The sequence below is a fragment of the Syngnathus floridae genome, chromosome 12 (genome assembly GCF_059516105.1).
Source record: "Syngnathus floridae isolate MCC-2025c chromosome 12, RoL_Sflo_1.0, whole genome shotgun sequence".
Lineage (NCBI taxonomy): Eukaryota > Metazoa > Chordata > Actinopteri > Syngnathiformes > Syngnathidae > Syngnathus > Syngnathus floridae.
Window position 1 is genome coordinate 1,726,968 of NC_142424.1, and position 16,739 is coordinate 1,743,706.

At 49.3% G+C, this 16,739-nt stretch overlaps 4 protein-coding genes across 5 annotated transcripts; 3 read left to right on the top strand and 1 right to left on the bottom strand.

Annotated features, from left to right (window-relative positions):
• The first annotated feature begins 301 nt into the window (after window positions 1-301).
• Window positions 302-4,368, top strand: LOC148389396 (secretory carrier-associated membrane protein 1-like). Its single transcript, XM_088392618.1, has 9 exons — window positions 302-506; window positions 1,884-1,970; window positions 2,055-2,162; window positions 2,232-2,343; window positions 2,410-2,538; window positions 2,635-2,794; window positions 2,870-2,971; window positions 3,045-3,162; window positions 3,226-4,368. Exons 1-9 carry the CDS (start codon window positions 450-452, stop codon window positions 3,373-3,375), a joined length of 1,023 nt encoding a protein of 340 aa, XP_088248744.1. The 5' UTR covers window positions 302-449; the 3' UTR covers window positions 3,376-4,368.
• Window positions 4,369-4,522: 154 nt separating this feature from the next.
• Window positions 4,523-6,529, bottom strand: bhmt (betaine--homocysteine S-methyltransferase). Its single transcript, XM_088391929.1, has 8 exons — window positions 6,438-6,529; window positions 6,234-6,366; window positions 6,002-6,114; window positions 5,618-5,809; window positions 5,400-5,547; window positions 5,152-5,334; window positions 4,839-5,067; window positions 4,523-4,762 (listed from the first exon to the last, which is right to left on the bottom strand). Exons 1-8 carry the CDS (start codon window positions 6,459-6,461, stop codon window positions 4,582-4,584), a joined length of 1,203 nt encoding a protein of 400 aa, XP_088248055.1. The 5' UTR covers window positions 6,462-6,529; the 3' UTR covers window positions 4,523-4,581.
• Window positions 6,530-7,537: 1,008 nt separating this feature from the next.
• On the top strand, window positions 7,538-12,759 carry dmgdh (dimethylglycine dehydrogenase). The gene is made up of 16 exons (XM_088391926.1): window positions 7,538-7,778; window positions 8,052-8,220; window positions 8,345-8,443; window positions 8,515-8,679; window positions 8,749-8,953; window positions 9,649-9,897; window positions 9,969-10,167; window positions 10,229-10,398; window positions 10,521-10,674; window positions 10,742-10,907; window positions 10,971-11,101; window positions 11,430-11,647; window positions 11,708-11,865; window positions 11,922-11,981; window positions 12,046-12,180; window positions 12,259-12,759. Exons 1-16 carry the CDS (start codon window positions 7,654-7,656, stop codon window positions 12,469-12,471), a joined length of 2,616 nt encoding a protein of 871 aa, XP_088248052.1. The 5' UTR covers window positions 7,538-7,653; the 3' UTR covers window positions 12,472-12,759.
• Window positions 12,760-13,073: 314 nt separating this feature from the next.
• arsb (arylsulfatase B) lies at window positions 13,074-16,603 on the top strand. Of its 2 annotated transcripts, XM_088391928.1 has the most exons (8): window positions 13,077-13,510; window positions 13,706-13,892; window positions 13,951-14,141; window positions 14,204-14,411; window positions 14,716-14,959; window positions 15,489-15,559; window positions 15,644-15,751; window positions 15,873-16,603. In XM_088391928.1, the coding sequence occupies exons 1-8, from the start codon at window positions 13,259-13,261 to the stop codon at window positions 16,130-16,132; spliced, it is 1,521 nt and encodes a 506-aa protein (XP_088248054.1). In that variant the 5' UTR covers window positions 13,077-13,258; the 3' UTR covers window positions 16,133-16,603. The 2 variants fall into 2 exon arrangements, with proteins under 2 accessions (XP_088248053.1, XP_088248054.1); XM_088391927.1 differs by having other exon boundaries at window positions 13,074-13,510; window positions 15,489-15,751.
• Window positions 16,604-16,739: the final 136 nt, after the last annotated feature.

Here is a 16,739-nt window from a genome sequence, read left to right on the forward strand (position 1 = left end):
TTGAAACAAAAGTTTTGTACTTCCGCATTGGTTACATTGTAAATTCATCTCTCCCCAGAAAGCATCTCTGAATGCGCTACATTATACGGACGCATGCAAACACGTGACACGACTCGAGCCAAGTGCGTTTCATAAATTTGCTGTTTAGCCTCATTTGTCATCTAGCAAAATGTGTTTTTATGACACTATTTTAACGTAACTTTTTTTTAATATTGTTTAACATCTTAGAAATGCACTTTTACCGTTGAACAATAGAAAAACTGGACGTAAGTTTCACCGCTTCCGCATTTACGTGTGTTCATCTCTTCTCAATAGAGAATCTCTGAGGATACGGTCAACATTAGACGTGACTGTCAGCTTTCCGGACCCTTTTCACGAATAATTTTAATCTTTTAGACATAAAAGACTCACATTTCAACGAGAGTCACGTCCGTGAAGGCGCTACAGTCATGTCGGAACACGACAGTAACCCGTTCACGGAACAAGAGCTCAGCAATCCGTTTCAGGTAAGATTGGCTGGCTACCTTAGCTTAGCCACATTATCACTATTTACATGTTGACAGCCGGTTTTATAATATAACGACAATGAAATGTAAATTTACACGTACGGCTGTTTAAAAATTTCTTCCGTCTATCTTCATCATGCCGACAACATGAGATTTTGGTTCAAAATAAATGAACAACAGAAACTGGTATCTTTTTTTAGATCTACAAAATCGACCAAATTGCTTGAACTCTGAAAAGAATGCATTACTAATCCGTGACTGCCTGTGTTTTTTTAGATGCTTTCATTTCTGGAACATTTTGTAGTTTACTTTAGTATCTTGAAGCCATCAAAAAAATTAAGCCATAAATATTATATTGCTGTTTAATTGAGTATTGCCGGTTGAAAAAAAACACCTGCCTTCCACCAAACATTCAATCATTCAGTCACCTTCACGGCCTTAAAGACAGTCGGAACTTCGAGATTCATCCATCTAACCTAACTGCTGGGTCACAACAAAAGTTTTTCTTCAGCCTTTCTGTGTGGATTGTTTGCAAGTGTAACAATAAGTCAACCGCTGTTAGTATTGATCCTATTATTCGACTAAAATTGAGTCCATATTTTATGCAAAATTGTGAATTATTCAAATAGAACCCTGCAGGTCCAACATGTTTTTGGCATGCACGCTAGCGCCCGAGGGCTCACGGAAGGAAGCATATGTGAAAATGACGGCCCCCCACCCGCAGGCGACACGACCACGCACCCCCGCTCGGCCTACTTTCCCTGCAAATCGGAACAACCCTTCCCTAGTTTGACTCCAATGTGAATTTTTGGAGTCTGATTCTAGAAAAGGTTGTGTAAAAAAAAAAAACTATTGTAAACGTCCCCTACCAAATATTGTGTTTTCTAGAAAGCAGTGTTTCTCCGGAGATTTATCTCGAAGGAAGTTAGATTTTTCTGATCCATCCATTTTTTTGAGCACTCTTTATAAAAATGTAGTTCCCTTCCAAAAAAAAAAAAGTAATCATAATCCAAATAATCATCACTTTCCATGCAAACAGTGGTGTTTGGCATGTTGTGCCGTATTCATGTTTCACGCCAGGCTCCGCGTGAATTATTTACGATGGCGGTCTGGTGACAAGCCGGAGCGAGTTTGTGTGTGGGAGGGCAATCGCGGGGATGTGGTCAGGAGGACGGCGATCATCGTCTCACTTTGAATTAAGCGAGCGCGTGTGCAAGGCTGATGCTAAGCTAGCAGGACGTTGGCATGCGCGTTGAGCTTAAGGCTGGCGAGCAAGGTACTTTTTGGCCTGCTTGACTCCATTTGCTGTGTTGTCGTGCATATTGCTGCCAATTTGGAGTTTTTTTATGCCTAATGGATTCTTGCCATTTGTTTCAGGACCCTTCCGTGACACTGGCAAGACAGACGTCGACAGCGATGGCTGCGGGATTAGAAGAGTACAACCCCTTCACAGACTCCAAACTAGTCAGTATTTTACTACGCTAGTGTCTCTTGGTCAGATTGGATGGACGGCGTCATTTTCATTCTGAACGTCTGCTTCTCGTCTAGACGACGATGACGAGCAAGCCCCTCTCGGTGGCGCCTGGCGTCTCGACGCAGCCCGCCGTCATGAAGCCCACCGAGGAGCCTCCGGTTTACTCGCAACCTCAGGCGCAGGTAGCCTCTTTCTCCTCCCGCCACGATCCCCCACTTGTTAACAAGGCCACAAACGTCGCTGGCGCGCAGGAGTCAACAGGGGGCGCCAGCGAGCTGCTGAAGAGGCAAGAAGAGCTGGAAAGGAAAGCGGCCGAGCTGGACCGGCGAGAGAGAGAGATGCAGTCGCTCAACGTTTCTGGAGGTGCGTCACCATCGACAAAACTATTTTAATAGGTCCTGGTAAGAAAAAATCTTCAACACCCCCCAGGCAGGAGAAACAACTGGCCCCCGCTCCCGGAGAAGTTCCCGGTGGGGCCGTGTTTCTATCACGACATTACGGTGGACATTCCCGTAGAGTACCAGAAGACGGTCAAGCTCATGTACTACCTCTGGATGTGTGAGTTTCTTGCCTCGTGGTGTGCTCGCTCACACGCTGTGGTCACATGACGCTGCAGAGTAGCGCTTAAACGTGATGTGTGCACTTCACCTCCAGTCCACACGGGGACGCTGCTTGCCAACCTGGTCGGCGCTCTGGCTTGGTTCAGCGTGGACGCGGGTCGCGGCGTGGACTTCGGTCTGGCCATCCTGTGGTTCCTGCTCTTCACACCGTGCTCCTTCGTGTGCTGGTACCGGCCCGTCTACGGGGCCTTCAAGTGAGTTCCCGGCCGAGCACGTTGACGTCCTGCTCCCGCTTTTGCGTCATCGACGTCTTTTTTCTTGTCTGGTAGGAGTGACAGCTCCTTCCGCTTCTTCCTGTTCTTCTTCGTGTACATATGCCAGCTGGGCGTCTACGTGCTGCAGAGCGTCGGCATCGCCGGATGGGGAGCCTGGTAGGAAACATTCAAGTACACTAATACCGATTTAAAAAAAATAAAAATAAGAACACGTTCGTTCCGTCCTCAGCGGCTGGATCTCGGCCCTGATGTGCCTGAACACCAACGTGGCCGCGGGCGTTTTGATGATCATGGTGGCGGCGCTGTTCACCTCGCTGGCCGTCATGTCTCTCATCATGTTCAAGAAGGTATGTCGCCGCCCTTCGATGCCCTCCCGCTGTTTTCACGCCTTTTTTTTTTTCCTCCGCCAGGTGCACAGTTTGTACCGCACCACCGGCGCCAGCTTCCAGAAGGCCCAACAGGAGCTGGCCACCGGCGTCATGTCCAATAAGACGGTGCAGGCAGCCGCCGCTAACGCCACCTCCAATGCGGCCCGAGGAGCCTTCAAGGAGCACATCTGAGCGGCGGCATCAGACCACCTGAAGGTTTTGCTCTCTCAGCACCCCTCTTCTTTCAATTTTCTTACATCCTGCCTCACCTCCTTTAAAAAAAGAAAGGAAAAAAAAGAGCTCATGAGAGTATTAGGGCCACACTGGAAGGAAACAATTGCTTCTTTTTTTTCCCCTTGTCTTTTGCTGTCCCTAAGACTGCTAAACGAAGAAATCGCTAACATCCAAACCGAATGTAAAGTGAATCGCCACTGCCCCCTACTGGCCTTCCTGTGAATAGCATTCCATTTGCGTTTTAGTCCATCACAAAGCCTGCTCTCATTTTGCTCGTTTTTTCCATTTAAAAAAAATAAAAGAGCAAAGCCACAATTGGATTAACATTATAAAAAGAACGACATTTAGTTACATAATAGTGGATTTCCTTTTTTATCTTCTTTTTTCCCACTTCATGCAATGCAACTTTATTTATGGCACGCATTTCACAGCAACTGCAGCAGTAACTAAGCGCTTTCCACTCAACCTAATGGCACAACCTCCAAGTCGGTGAAAACAGAAAATTAAAACACAGCTGTCACGCCATCTTGCACTTTAGGCGTCTCGCGTGTGCGCATTTACCTCACTTCCACTCAGGATGGCCCACCGTCATTCTCATCATCATTATGATGATCATTATCATGGTTATTGACATCAATTTTACCACACCGACAAATGACTAGCTAAATGTGAGCGCACTTGCCTTATACACTACTTACAAAAAAGCCATCGAGTCTTGAAATTTCACTTTAATCGGAATGTAATTACTAACATCTTGAATGGTTTTCAATTTGTTTTTTGTTGAAATCTTGTTTATTTCAAGGTGTGAAAGATGTTCGGAACACTGACAATCGAAATGTGTGTGTGTGGGGGGGTTAGAAGATTGTGCTGTTCTAGGTTTGCATGATGACATGATGGTAATGTCTGTATATTTATTGTTTCTAGATTAAATAAAATTATTTTTAAAAATCATTTTTTCTTGTTTCTTCTGAAGGATGGATTGTCGGTTGGTATTTTAGGATACATCAAGATCTCTAACTTCAGCTGTACTGTATTATGCACCTTTTTTCAAAATTGCACTTTACAAATGTCCACTAAGACAAAGAAATCAGAAGAGTAGAAAAAGAACCTTTTGTAAATATTTATTTTTGCTGTAAAAATGACATTTGCACTCATGACATGTTCTCACTGGCCTTTGTCGGCTTTGCTGAACAGATCTTGGAGCTGCTCCTTGGTGGTGGCTTCCTTCTGCTGCATGAGGTCCGCGTGACCTTTGGTGACCCCCCAGCTGTCTGGCATGGACATAGAGGGGCACAGTGGACGACCGGACGCCGGCTTCAGCTTCTCCCAGTAGTCTCGGCGGGCCCTGAAGCAAAAACGTGAAGGTGGGCGACGATGGCTTTGAATTCAACTGTGACATGTCCGTGGGCGCAATACGCTACCTGGCTCTGCACCAGGGCTTGGTGTGCATCTCCAGGCCGCTGCCCCACAGGCCGTGCTTGTCGGAACCCGCCGGCAGGAAGCCCCTCTCGGGCGCCAGCTCCTCGGCCAAGGCGCGCACGTGGTAGGGCTCGAAACCGCAACAGCCGCCGATGTAGCGGATTCCGGCGGCGTACGCTTCCCGAGCGTACTTCTGCATGTCCCAGCGGGTCAGGATCCTCGGCTCCAGACCTGGCCGGGAACAGTTTGGTCAAGTAGAACCCGGCATTGTGTTCTTAATTGTCAACAAATATAATTAGGTGAGGTGGAACGTACTGAAGGGGAACTCGGGCAGATCGATGAAACCCTGTTTGTTGCAGTCAGGCGTGTGGTAGGCCAGCGGCTGGCTCATGTAGTGCGCCTTCAGGCCGGCTTTCTCCACGCCCGCCTTCATCATGGCAACCGTGCGCACGCAGGTGGCCGGGTCAAAGTGGCAGTTGACGCCCACGATGTCGGCGCCTGCGGCCGAGGAGGGAAACGTGAGGCTTGAAAAGACGGGTCGGCTTTTTCCGGGCGTAACGTACCGGCTTTGACGAGGCGGACGGCGCACTCTCCCGGGCTGACTCCGTTCAGGTCCCCCTCGGGTCCGATGCACATCGTGGCTGCCACCGGTTTACCGGTGCCTTTCAGGACCTGCACCGCCCACTCCGCCTCCTCCACGTGCTCAAAGTACTGCAAAGATTACGGATGAATTGAGGCGAGGCATTCGTGGGCCACACCCGCCGTCCGTCCTTTCCAGTACCTCAGCGATCAAGAAGTCGACATTCTTGCTCACAAAGACGTCCATCTGCTTCTTGAAGATGGCCTTGACCTCATCCTGGCTCTTGCAGCTGAGGTACGCGGGCGTCTGGGACACGCCTCCCGCCACCAGGGCGTCGCCCTCGTCGGCCACCTGCCTCGCCAGGTCGCACGCCGCCTCGTTGATTTGCTGCCCCTGCAGGTGACCAAGAGAAGAGCGGCTTCGTCTTACACAATGCGAAGCAGCTGCAGATATAAACAGAACGATGGCGGTAAGACGAGCCATTCGGGTCAGTTGAGCTGACTGTCCTGATGAGGTTCAACTATTTCATTTCCGGTTGTTGTGGAGCGTGCAGGGCGAGGATGATGCATCGGAATGGGCACTCACGGTGAAACGCTGGGTGTGGCCCCTGTTCACCAGCTTGTCATCGCTGGCGTAGAAGGTGAACGTCTGCATGACGTTGGAGCCCGCCCTGAGGAACTCCCTGTGCAGCTGCCGCACTGAAAGCAAAGCAAAACATCACAATGATATTCGACTCACTTGATTGGTCCGTGTACTAGTAAGCTACTAGTACGAAAACCAAAACGTTTTCTCATGAATCGAATGACATGTACGATACCCGCTTCAGGGTGCTCGGAGGCAGCCTCGGGCGTCCACGGCCCCGCCTTGACGTAGCCTCGCTTCTCCAAGGCGAAGACGAAGCCGCCGTCGCCGATGACCACCTCGCCGGCGTTCAGCCTCTCCAGGATGCCCTGGAGGACATCAGAGGTAACTCACAAGGTAAGTACTTTTGTAAAAATCAGACCAAGAGATCATCTTGTACCTTCTTTGTCCCTGCCGGTGCCATGCTTGCGCTTGGTCGTCTCCGAGATGGGGAAGGGCTCTCCTCAGGCGGCCCAGGATCTTTTATACCCTCTGGATGTGTGTGTGGGGGGGTCAGTTTCACTTTTAGAACACTCATCGTATTTCAACCTCGCCCTGTCAACCCCTCACCCAGAGGAAGAACTGAACTTAAATATTCCTGAGCAGTTGGAGAGAAAAATAACTAAATAACATGTGTTGCCATCTTGGCATGTGCTCGCTATATTTAACAACTTTTCCGACCTTTCTAGAAGGTTGTCGTATGTCAGACGTGCATGACTCTCAAGTTGAGGGGGGGGGGGCACTCTTTAGCTAGTTTGCAAAGCAAAAAGAGAAGTTAATGTTTCAAACAAGGCTGCAGAGTAGCCATTCATTAGATAAGTCCCTCATCAATGACTGACACATGATATTGAGTTGGGGGAGGAGTGAGACCCCCCCCCCCTTGAAATGATTCAAATCTCTCAGGACCACCACATCCTGTAGCAGCTATTTTTCCAAAGAGATGTTCATTCTTGCACAACAGGAAGGGAATCATTTCCATCCATGGACATTGTGTTGCTCCTTTTTGTTGTGTGTTTGTGCTTTTGCCACACGGGGGCAGTATAATACAGACCTATAGAGACTTTCACGGTTCAACTCGGGAAACATAGGCCAAAAAGAGTGCTGGTGCACTGTTATCTAACTTTACTCGAGATCGCCAAATGTTTCTCGATAAGGGCGCGTTGCCGCAATGAAACAAGTCAAGTTGTTTGTTTAAAGCTGTTTTCAGGAGACAATTCTGTGTTTTAGTTTTTAATCATTTTAAATTCTGTGGAGTTCTAAGATCCACACGATTTACTTATTCTGAAAAAAAAAAAATACAAATAATAATTGATAGTATACATTAATATGACATGAAATAATAAGAAAAATTAATATTAAGAATGTTTTAATATTATTTTATTGAATCCATTTTCTTCCAAAAGTAACATTCAATAAGCCGTATATCTAAAAATGAATAATAGTGTTAGCGTGACCTACATTGAGGGTGGTGGAGAGAGTTAAAGTTACGTCTACAGACGGCCGGCGACCCCGTGGGGCGGGTCCAGAGTCCAGTTGCAGGGCCAGTGAGGCCTTTATAACTTCACGTCAATTTCTCCAGCCGGTGCCTCTTTTTTTTTTTTTCGCTTTTAAGAGTCATGTCTGCTCTCATGTTAAAGCTAGTCAAGGTGCACCTACGCTCCAGGGCGCATTCTGGTCCTCTTTCCCTTCTTCAGCCTTCGCGGACTTTCAGCTGCACGACCAGGAGAAGAGATGAGCAAAGGTGAGAAACACCACCAGTCGACTGGCCTACTTTTGTAAATGCATCATAAAGCTTCAGAGCATTGGCAATGAAAAAAAAATGGAGATGTCTCGCAAGACATTCACGCGGAGCTGTTGCACTGCTCGCTGCAACCAGCAGAGGCGCTGTTGTTGATTTGTTTGCGTTTTATAGAAGAGATGCGCCCTAAATTGTAATACTGTGTAGTGCTGCGGATCATCATTTGAAATCAAATTAATTTTGTTGTGCAAAAACATTTTTGCCCCATCCCGTCAGTGACACGTCTTCCGTATTGGGCAAGCGATGGAAGGACACAGCCGAGACGGTGGTCATCGGAGGGGGCTGCGTGGGCACAAGTCTCGTCTACCACCTGGCCAAAAGCGGCATGAAGGACGTGGTCCTGCTGGAGAAGTCCGAACTGACCGCCGGATCCACTTGGCATGCGGTACTTTGCTTGCCATTTTATTTGGCTTTTACGACTGGACCTTCAAGTATACTTTGATGTGGAACCAGAAGATTCAAATGACTGATATCAGGCTCAGAGTTCACTTTGTTTTTCCTCATCATAGGCCGGATTGACCACCTATTACCATCCGGGCATCAACCTGAAGAAAGTCCACTATGACAGCGTAAAACTCTACGAGCGGCTGGAAGCCGAGACTGGACAGGTGAGCTGCCGCTTGGTCTGCCTGAAGATGCTCTCGAGGCAACTGTTGATGTTGGGTTTTGGTGCGAGCAGGCGGTGGGCTTTCATCAGCCGGGCAGCGTCCGCATCGCGTCGACGGCTGCCCGTGTGGATGAGATGAAGTACCAGATGACCCGAACCCACTGGCATGTGACGGAGCAGTACATGATTGGGCCTGAGAAGATCCAGGAGCTCTTCCCTCTGCTCAACATGGACAAGGTGCAGTCCAAATGCCAGGCAAGAAAAGACTTCGATAGTAACATTTTATATGCTGTCCGCTGGTTTCAGGTCTTGGCCGGTCTGTACACCCCGGGAGATGGCCATATCGACCCGTACTCCCTGACCATGGCGCTGGCGGCGGGCGCTCGCATGTACGGCGCTCAGATTTACAACCCGGCCCCCGTCACGGGCCTCACGCCCACAGCCGACGGCAAATGGGACGTGCAGACGCCTCACGGAACCATCCGGGCCAATCGCGTGGTCAACGCCACAGGTTTGAACCCGATCGCCATCCATCTGAAAATTTCAGGTGGATGGAAAGCTTCGAGCAGGGAAGCTGGTTAAAAATTAACATTATTTTAGACTGATTTGTGTGAAAAATACTGAATCAATGTTAAAGTTTAGAAATGTATTTTATTTCTGCAGTCGAGACATTTTCAGCCTTTATTCAACTAAACGCGTTATCTAACTCCTCAGACCTTTGCACACATGGAGCGCTTCAGATTCAGGGAAAACTAGCTTGAACTGGGTCCGGGCGGTTTTCACAAGAGATTTTCTTGGTCCGTTTTGTTTTTCAGCCTCCGTTTTCCGTCCTTGCCTGCATACCCAGACACGCTGTCCAATCATTAACATCACAGTAAAGCAGCTATGACGCAAAGCAGGTTAACTCGTGTATGAATAAAATTAGCCTTTATAAATGAGGGCGAGCCGGCGAGATCGCTTTCAACATATCTGCCTCGTAACCGCTGTCTGTGTTAAATATAACTTCATCGACTGGTCTGGAATCAGCAGCTGGCGGCAACACACGGACTTTGGACGTTACCTATATTTTTCAAATGACATAACACAACAGTGATACGTTACCTCAAGATACTTTCCAGGTATTGAGCAAGTGCTGGCATGAGTAAATAGAAGAAGAGGAAAAAAAAGTTAGAGCATGCAATGATAGTTTCCAACCCTCCGTCTCAGGTTTCTGGGCCCGCGAGGTTGGCAAGATGATCGGGTTTGAGCATCCGACCATACCGGTGCACCACCAGTATGTTGTGACCGCCACTGTGCCAGAAGTAAAAGCCCTCAAGAAGGAGCTGGCCGTCATCCGAGATTTGGAGGGCTCGTACTACCTGCGCCAGGAAAGGGACGGCCTTCTGTTTGGGCCTTATGAAAAGATGGAGAAGATGGTCCTTCAGGACTCTTGGGTCCGAGACGGCGTCCCCCCAGGTCTGTGTGTTGGCTCGCGACCCTTTGTTGAGTCCTTTTGGATTCAGAGCAGGGATGTCTCACTGCTACAGGTTTTGGCAAGGAGCTGTTTGAGTCGGACCTGGACCGGATCATGGAGCACGTGGAAATGGCCATGGAGATGGTTCCGGTGCTCAAGAAAGCCGACATTATCAACATCGTGTCTGGCCCCATCACGTACACCCCCGACCTACTGCCCATGGTCGGACCGCATCAAGGAGTTCGCAACTACTGGACGGCCATCGGATTCGGGTAAGACGCCACTTGAGGAACAGCAGCGGCGGCGATGCTTCCCATCGCTTCCCGTACTCAGGTACGGAGTCATCCACGCTGGCGGAGTGGGGAAATTCCTCAGCGACTGGATTCGAAACGGCGAGCCGCCGTACGACCTGATTGAATGCGACCCCAACCGGTACGGGAGCTGGGTCGACGTGCCCTTCCTGTGCGCCAAAGCCCGAGAATCTTATGGCTTCAATAATGTGGGTAAGAGCAAGAGGAGCTGCGTCTCCAGCCAGATGTGAAGGAATGATTCAGTAGATGGTTGAATCTGGTTTGGTCCAGTCTAGAGAACCAAATGACATAGACTCCTTGTCCTCCCTTCCCAGTCGGATACCCCAAGGAGGAGCGCTTCGCCGGCCGACCCACCTGCCGCAAGAGCGGCGTTTACGATCTTCTCAAGGACAAAGCATCCATGGGCTTCCACGCTGGTTGGGAGCAACCTCACTGGTTTTATAAAGCGGGAGACGACACCGGATACAAGTAAGGCGGAACCGGAGCCGAGATCCACCGTAAACCAAGAGCTGATTTTCCTCGTGTCCGTCGCCAGGCCCAGTTTCAGGCGCACAAACTGGTTTGAGCCCGTCGGCAGAGAGTGCAAGCTGGTGATGGAGAAGGTGGGCGTGATCGACCTGACGCCTTTCGGCAAGTTTGTTGTGAAGGGCGCCGACTCTCTCAAGTTGCTGGACCGCTTGTTTGCTAACACCATGCCCAAGGTGAGAACCTTCACACATGCGGAACGGCCCCCGGATGTCACGTCACACCCTTTGTGCCTTCAGGTGGGCCAGACGAACATCAGCCACATGTTGACGCCCACCGGGAGAGTCTACGCTGAGGTCACCATCACCCAGTTGGCACCGGGAGAGTTTTTGCTCATCACCGGCTCAGGGTCGGAGCTACATGACCTCAGGTACGATACAAACCTCAATTTGAAGCCGCTTTGGAATGATTCTGACTCTGCTCCGCTGGCTGAAACCCAAAACGTCCCACCAGCTGCTCGTCCAACTTCACCTTTGGCTGCAAACTGCAGGTCATAAATTCAAGCCTCCGCTTGCAATTCAACTCAGATCAGTTTCGTGTAGAAGCCTCTCGTAGCAATTTGGCCAAACGTCCACATGCCAAGAGTTTTCATTGCAGCTATAAATACTGGACAGCTAGCGTGAGGACGGTGGGGGCAACCCCCCCCCTCCAATGATCCCCTGAGAAGCAAAGAAACTGACTTTTGGCGCACCCTGTAGGTGGATCGAGACAGAAGCGGCCGTCGGTGGCTACGACGTTGACATCGCCAACGTGACGGACGAAATCGGCGTACTGGGTGTCGCCGGTCCCAACTCTCGCACAGTCCTTCAAAAGCTCACCCAGGAGGACATGAGCCATTCAGGGTTTAAATTTCTCCAGTGCAAGTTGATCCAGTTGGCCGGCGTGAAGCTCCGAGCCATCAGGATCTCCTACACTGGTACGCAAGCCGTTGTTTGGATCTTGCTTCTATTTTTGCTGACCTCACTGGTGCTTGTAGGTGAACTGGGATGGGAGCTGTACATGAGCCAGAAGGACATGGCGGCAGTGTACCGGGCCATAATGGAAGCGGGAGAAGAGGAAGGCATCGACAACTTCGGCACCTACGCCATGGCCTCCCTCAGGCTGGAGAAAGGCTTCAGAGGATGGGGGGCTGAGGTAGATCCTTTCATACCCCTCAAAGGCTTTTTCATGACTCTTGTTCCTCTTTCTAGATGAATTGTGACACCAACCCTCTGGAGGCAGGCTTAGATTACTTCATCAAGCTCAACAAGGTAACCAAGTTAGCTAGCTCTTCTGATGTTCAATCATAATACTTTTTTTTTTGTATGGGAGCAGCCGGCCGACTTCATCGGCAAGGCGGCACTTCAGGAGATAAAAGCCAAGGGCCTGAAGAGGAAGTTGTCCTACCTCGCGGTGGAAACGCACGACGTGGACCCCGAGGGCAACGAGACGGTGTGGCACGACGGAAAGGTTTGCCCTCGCCACGCTCGGCTGTTGCAAAATCCCTTGGATTTTTAAACTCGCGCTCACTGGCGTCTCCGCGATCAGGTGGTGGGCAACACCACGTCCGGGGCCTACAGCTACAGCGCCCAGCACAGCCTGGCCTTCGCCTACCTGCCCGTGGAGCTGTCCTCGGAGAGCCGCAAGGTGGAGGTGGAGCTGCTGGGGAAGAAGTACCCGGCCGCCGTTATCCAGGAGCCCTTGGTGCTCACCGAGCCCACGAGGACCCGCTTGCAGAACAAAGCCAAGAGCAAAGCATAAAAAAAAAAAAAAATCTGCACAATGGTGGCAAGGCTTCACATGGGCGTTAGCGTTCACGTTTGATGACATACTTGAACCGCAGTGTCTTAATTCATTTTATAATTCCATGGTTTACGTTTTGTTTCTTACAATTAGAGATATAATGCCATTACCATTTTAGTAAGTCACAGAATTAAACATTTGTACAGTTTTTATAATTATTTTTTTTTAACAAATATGAAATAAACAATATACTGTACATTAATACCGTGAGAAATAAAGTGTATAGAACTTGCTGTCTTCTGGAAATCAGAATGGATTACTGTTTTATAATTAGTTAGACCTTTCAAATTTTGGAAGAACTACAGTACATACTACAATGAAAATTGTAAAACAATGCCTGCATTTATTCCACTCATATCAAAATTTAGAAATAATAATTGGAAGGAAAAAAACAGCTTGTCACCCCCAAAAATGTAAAACAAATATTGTCACATTTTTGCTAGAATAATTTTAATATTCAAATCGACAACAAAGATGACAAATCTAAATTGTTACTTTAATCAAGTTAATATCGTAATGACAGCATCACCGCTTCCGTTCTGCTGTTACCACTTCCGGTTTTCTCACGTGACCCGGACATCTTCTTTCCGGGCATCTGGTTGGCTCCTGAGTCGGTGGCAGAGCTTTCAAAAGTCGCGGCTGAACTATTTGCTTAATTCAACAGAAAAAGTTATTTTTTGCAGGCTTTCTACCTTATTTTCTGAACGCCATTTCACTTCCACTTTGCTCAAATCTAAAGACAAACATGACCGAAAAGCTGACTTTGGTCGCGTTGCTGTTGACATTCGGTTCCTCCGCGACGTCGGGCTCCAAGCAGCCGAGCATCGTGTTCATCCTGGCGGATGATTTGGGCTGGTACGACGTCGGCTACCACGGCTCGGAGATCAACACGCCCAATCTGGACAAGCTTTCGGCCGCGGGGGTCCGCCTGGAGAACTACTACGTCCAGCCCCTTTGCACCCCGTCCAGGAACCAGCTCATGACAGGACGCTACCAGGTGAGACACACCACACTCGGAGGTCATTGAGTTGTTGTGATGGAATGATAATTATGATGATCATAATAATGATTACTGATCAAAATAATAGTAAGGCACAGTACTATCGTGGCAGTGACAGTTATAAAATGTGGATGTGGTTACTGTTGTTCCTCTTCTGGTTTGGTCTTTCATCAGCATGTTTGACATTGACAGATCCACACGGGAATGCAGCACCAGATCATCTGGCCGTGTCAGCCGTACTGCGTGCCGCTGAACGAGACGCTCCTGCCCGAGCTGTTGTCCGAAGCAGGCTACGCCACACACATGGTGGGCAAGTGGCATCTGGGCATGTACAAGAAGGACTGCCTGCCCACGCGACGTGGCTTCCACTCCTACTTTGGTTTGTACGTGAATGAGTCTCACCACAGACATGGAACAGACATTGATATGTTCTCCAGGCTATCTAACGGGGAGCGAGGACTACTACACTCACGTCCGCTGTGACCCCATCGCTGCCATCAACCAGACCCGCTGCGCTTTAGACCTGCGGGAGGACGAAGCGCCCGCTTCGGGATACAAAGGCCAATATTCCACTGAGATGTTCAGCCAGAGGGCCGTCCAGATCATTGCCAAACATGACCCCAAAAAGGTGACTCGCCAATATTTTCCTCTCAAATATATGAAGTTAATCATTATTTTTTTATGTTTCAGCCTCTGTTCCTGTACGTAGCACTACAGGCCGTCCATGCACCTCTGCAGGTGCCACAGCGCTACGTGGCGCCCTACGCCTTCATCCAGGACCCGCATCGCCGAGTCTACGCCGGCATGGTGTCGGCCATGGACGAGGCGGTGGGCAACATCAGCTTGGCCTTGCGGCAGGCTGGACTTTGGGACAACACTGTCCTGGTCTTCTCCACAGGTACGCACACACACTTCCAATCATCCGGGATGTGAAAAATGTAGTTGCAGTACCCTGCATGTCCAACAGAGTGCAGCTCAGGGTTTTAAATAGCTGTGCCAAGACATCAGCCTATTCATTAAGTGGCCATTAAACACTCTGGTGGAAATGCTGTTAAAACCTCTTTCCATCTAGTCGCCTTTTATGAAGACATAAAATGTCCGCCGTGAGCGTTTACCAGTAATAAACACCTGCAACCAAAAAAGAAACATCCAAAAATCTGCCACCTACTCTGAGTTGTGACCCGGTTGGTTCCCTTGGACAGATAATGGCGGCCTGCCGGAACAGGGCGCCAGCAACTGGCCGTTGCGAGGCCAGAAGTGGTCGCTGTGGGAAGGGGGAGTCCGCGGCGTGGGATTTGTGTCCGGGCCGCTCCTGGAGCGGCCGGGCAGCGCCAGCCGGGAGCTGCTACACGTCTCCGATTGGCTGCCCACGCTGGTGGGACTGGCGGGGGGCCGCCTCAACGCCACCAAGCCTCTGGATGGATTCGACGTTTGGAACGCTATCAGGTGACGAATGCTTGCTTACAAGCAAAGAGGACCTGGAAAAAATAATCACAATGCAAATTTGATCACGCTGGAATGATTAGAATGCAAGTTTGGATGATTTCTGAATAACGGATGCACTTTCGAGGTATATCCTTCCCGGAATTCCGAATCGTACGAGTCGGGCAGTCCGCCGTTTGTTTTTCCCTCACAACAGCTGAGTCCACTTTGACGGACATGTCTTTTCGCTGGCTGCCTAAATGCGGACGCGGTGAAGGAGGAGGTGAAACTCGGGGTCGCCGCACCACAAAGTGCTAGCTCCCGTCCCGCCGCGGCGCTCCCATTGGTTGCTGCGCCTCAGTTGAGCGCCACCTGCGCCGCCGCTTTCTGATTGGCCGCAGAGAGTGAAAGCGGCGCAGAGTTATTTATGTTATCAGACGCTGCGGTCGGAGCACATGACGGGCGGGAGCGCTGTTTTAGATTTACACATCCCGCTTGTGTGCTGTTCAGTGCGTGTGTGTGTTTGTTTAACGCACCATCGTTTGTGTTCTAGCAAAGGCTTCGCCTCGCCCAGACTGGAGCTCCTGCACAACATTGACCCCATGTACAACGACATGGCCCCGTGTAAGTCAGTAACACGCAACCCTCAGCCTGCTTTAGTTTGTTTATCTCGGCTGGATACATGTCCTAAAAGTGTCCTCCTCGCAGGTCCTGGCTTGAAGCGTGACGGCAAAGGAGTCTTCCTGTCCGGCTTCAACACGTCCATCCACGCTGCCATCAGATCCTCAAACTGGAAGCTGCTCACTGGATACCCAGGTGAGGGCTTGGTGTGTCGTGTTTAGGTTTCTCCCATAACCAGTTATGGTCCAAAATGCGTCATCAATCCTTTGAGCTGAACCAATCTAAAGAAAAAGCCAAATTCTTCTATGCGGTCCAGGTTGCAGCGTTTGGTTTCCGCGGCCCGGCCACAACGATTCCTCGGCTTGGCGCTCAGAGCCCCTAAAGCCCGTGATGCTGTTCAACTTGGACAAGGACCCAGAGGAAAGAAACGAGGTGTCGGCCATTTACCCCGCCGTGGTCGAGCGCCTCCTAGGCCGGCTGAACCACCACCAGCAGACCGCCCTGCCCGTCAACTTTCCCGACGAGGACCCACGCTGTGACCCGGGTCCCACTGGAACTTGGGGACCCTGGGCCTAGATGATGATGAGGACTCCCTGAACATTTCAATGGGACATGTATGCAATCTAATGAGAGACGTTATAGGAGCCGCATTGTTCCTTGATAAACGTCGTGGCCTTACAAACAGTTTTGGGAAGAGAAGCTATGGTGCTGATGTCCTGATTGATTATGTCTGCAACTTGCTTTGGATTGCTTGTTGCTGATCACTGTTGCTTTGCTGCTGTTCATAGTATTGATACATTTATTGAAAATGTATTTATTGAATATATTTTTATTTTTTAATCACTCGTGTTTTTGTCATTATTATTATTACTCAATAAGTGCTTTTTTAATTTTACTTTGATCGACTTCCTCTTAAAATAAAATCACGGTTGCTGGCATCCTGATTGGCTACTTATGCAAAAGCTTGCTTTAGACTGGTTATTGCTGGGAGCAATGACCACTCTTTTTACCTATTTTTTATTAAAATAATAAATGTTTTACAATTAATTTTGAAGTTATTATTTCATCCAAAAAATGTTAAAGTGATATCCACTACTTCGCTAACTATTTACAATGCGGTGTCTTGATTGGCTACTTCCACGCTTCTTGTTTTCCATTTGTTGTTACTAGGAGCTGGTCGCTG

Coding starts and splice junctions, on each gene's coding strand:
- LOC148389396 (XM_088392618.1), top strand. CDS start 450: ATGTCGGAACACGACAGTAACCCGTTCACGGAACAAGAGCTCAGCAAT. Junction 1,971..2,054: donor CCTTCACAGACTCCAAACTA/GTCAGTATTTTA, acceptor CTTCTCGTCTAG/ACGACGATGACGAGCAAGCC. Junction 2,344..2,409: donor GTCGCTCAACGTTTCTGGAG/GTGCGTCACCAT, acceptor AACACCCCCCAG/GCAGGAGAAACAACTGGCCC.
- bhmt (XM_088391929.1), bottom strand. CDS start 6,461: ATGGCACCGGCAGGGACAAAGAAG. Junction 6,367..6,437: donor CACCGGCAGGGACAAAGAAG/GTACAAGATGAT, acceptor GATGTCCTCCAG/GGCATCCTGGAGAGGCTGAA. Junction 5,068..5,151: donor TCTGCCCGAGTTCCCCTTCA/GTACGTTCCACC, acceptor GTTCCCGGCCAG/GTCTGGAGCCGAGGATCCTG.
- dmgdh (XM_088391926.1), top strand. CDS start 7,654: ATGTCTGCTCTCATGTTAAAGCTAGTCAAGGTGCACCTACGCTCCAGG. Junction 8,954..9,648: donor TCGCGTGGTCAACGCCACAG/GTTTGAACCCGA, acceptor CCTCCGTCTCAG/GTTTCTGGGCCCGCGAGGTT. Junction 10,168..10,228: donor TGGACGGCCATCGGATTCGG/GTAAGACGCCAC, acceptor TCCCGTACTCAG/GTACGGAGTCATCCACGCTG.
- arsb (XM_088391927.1), top strand. CDS start 13,259: ATGACCGAAAAGCTGACTTTGGTCGCGTTGCTGTTGACATTCGGTTCC. Junction 14,412..14,715: donor TGTCCTGGTCTTCTCCACAG/GTACGCACACAC, acceptor TCCCTTGGACAG/ATAATGGCGGCCTGCCGGAA. Junction 14,960..15,488: donor GACGTTTGGAACGCTATCAG/GTGACGAATGCT, acceptor TTTGTGTTCTAG/CAAAGGCTTCGCCTCGCCCA.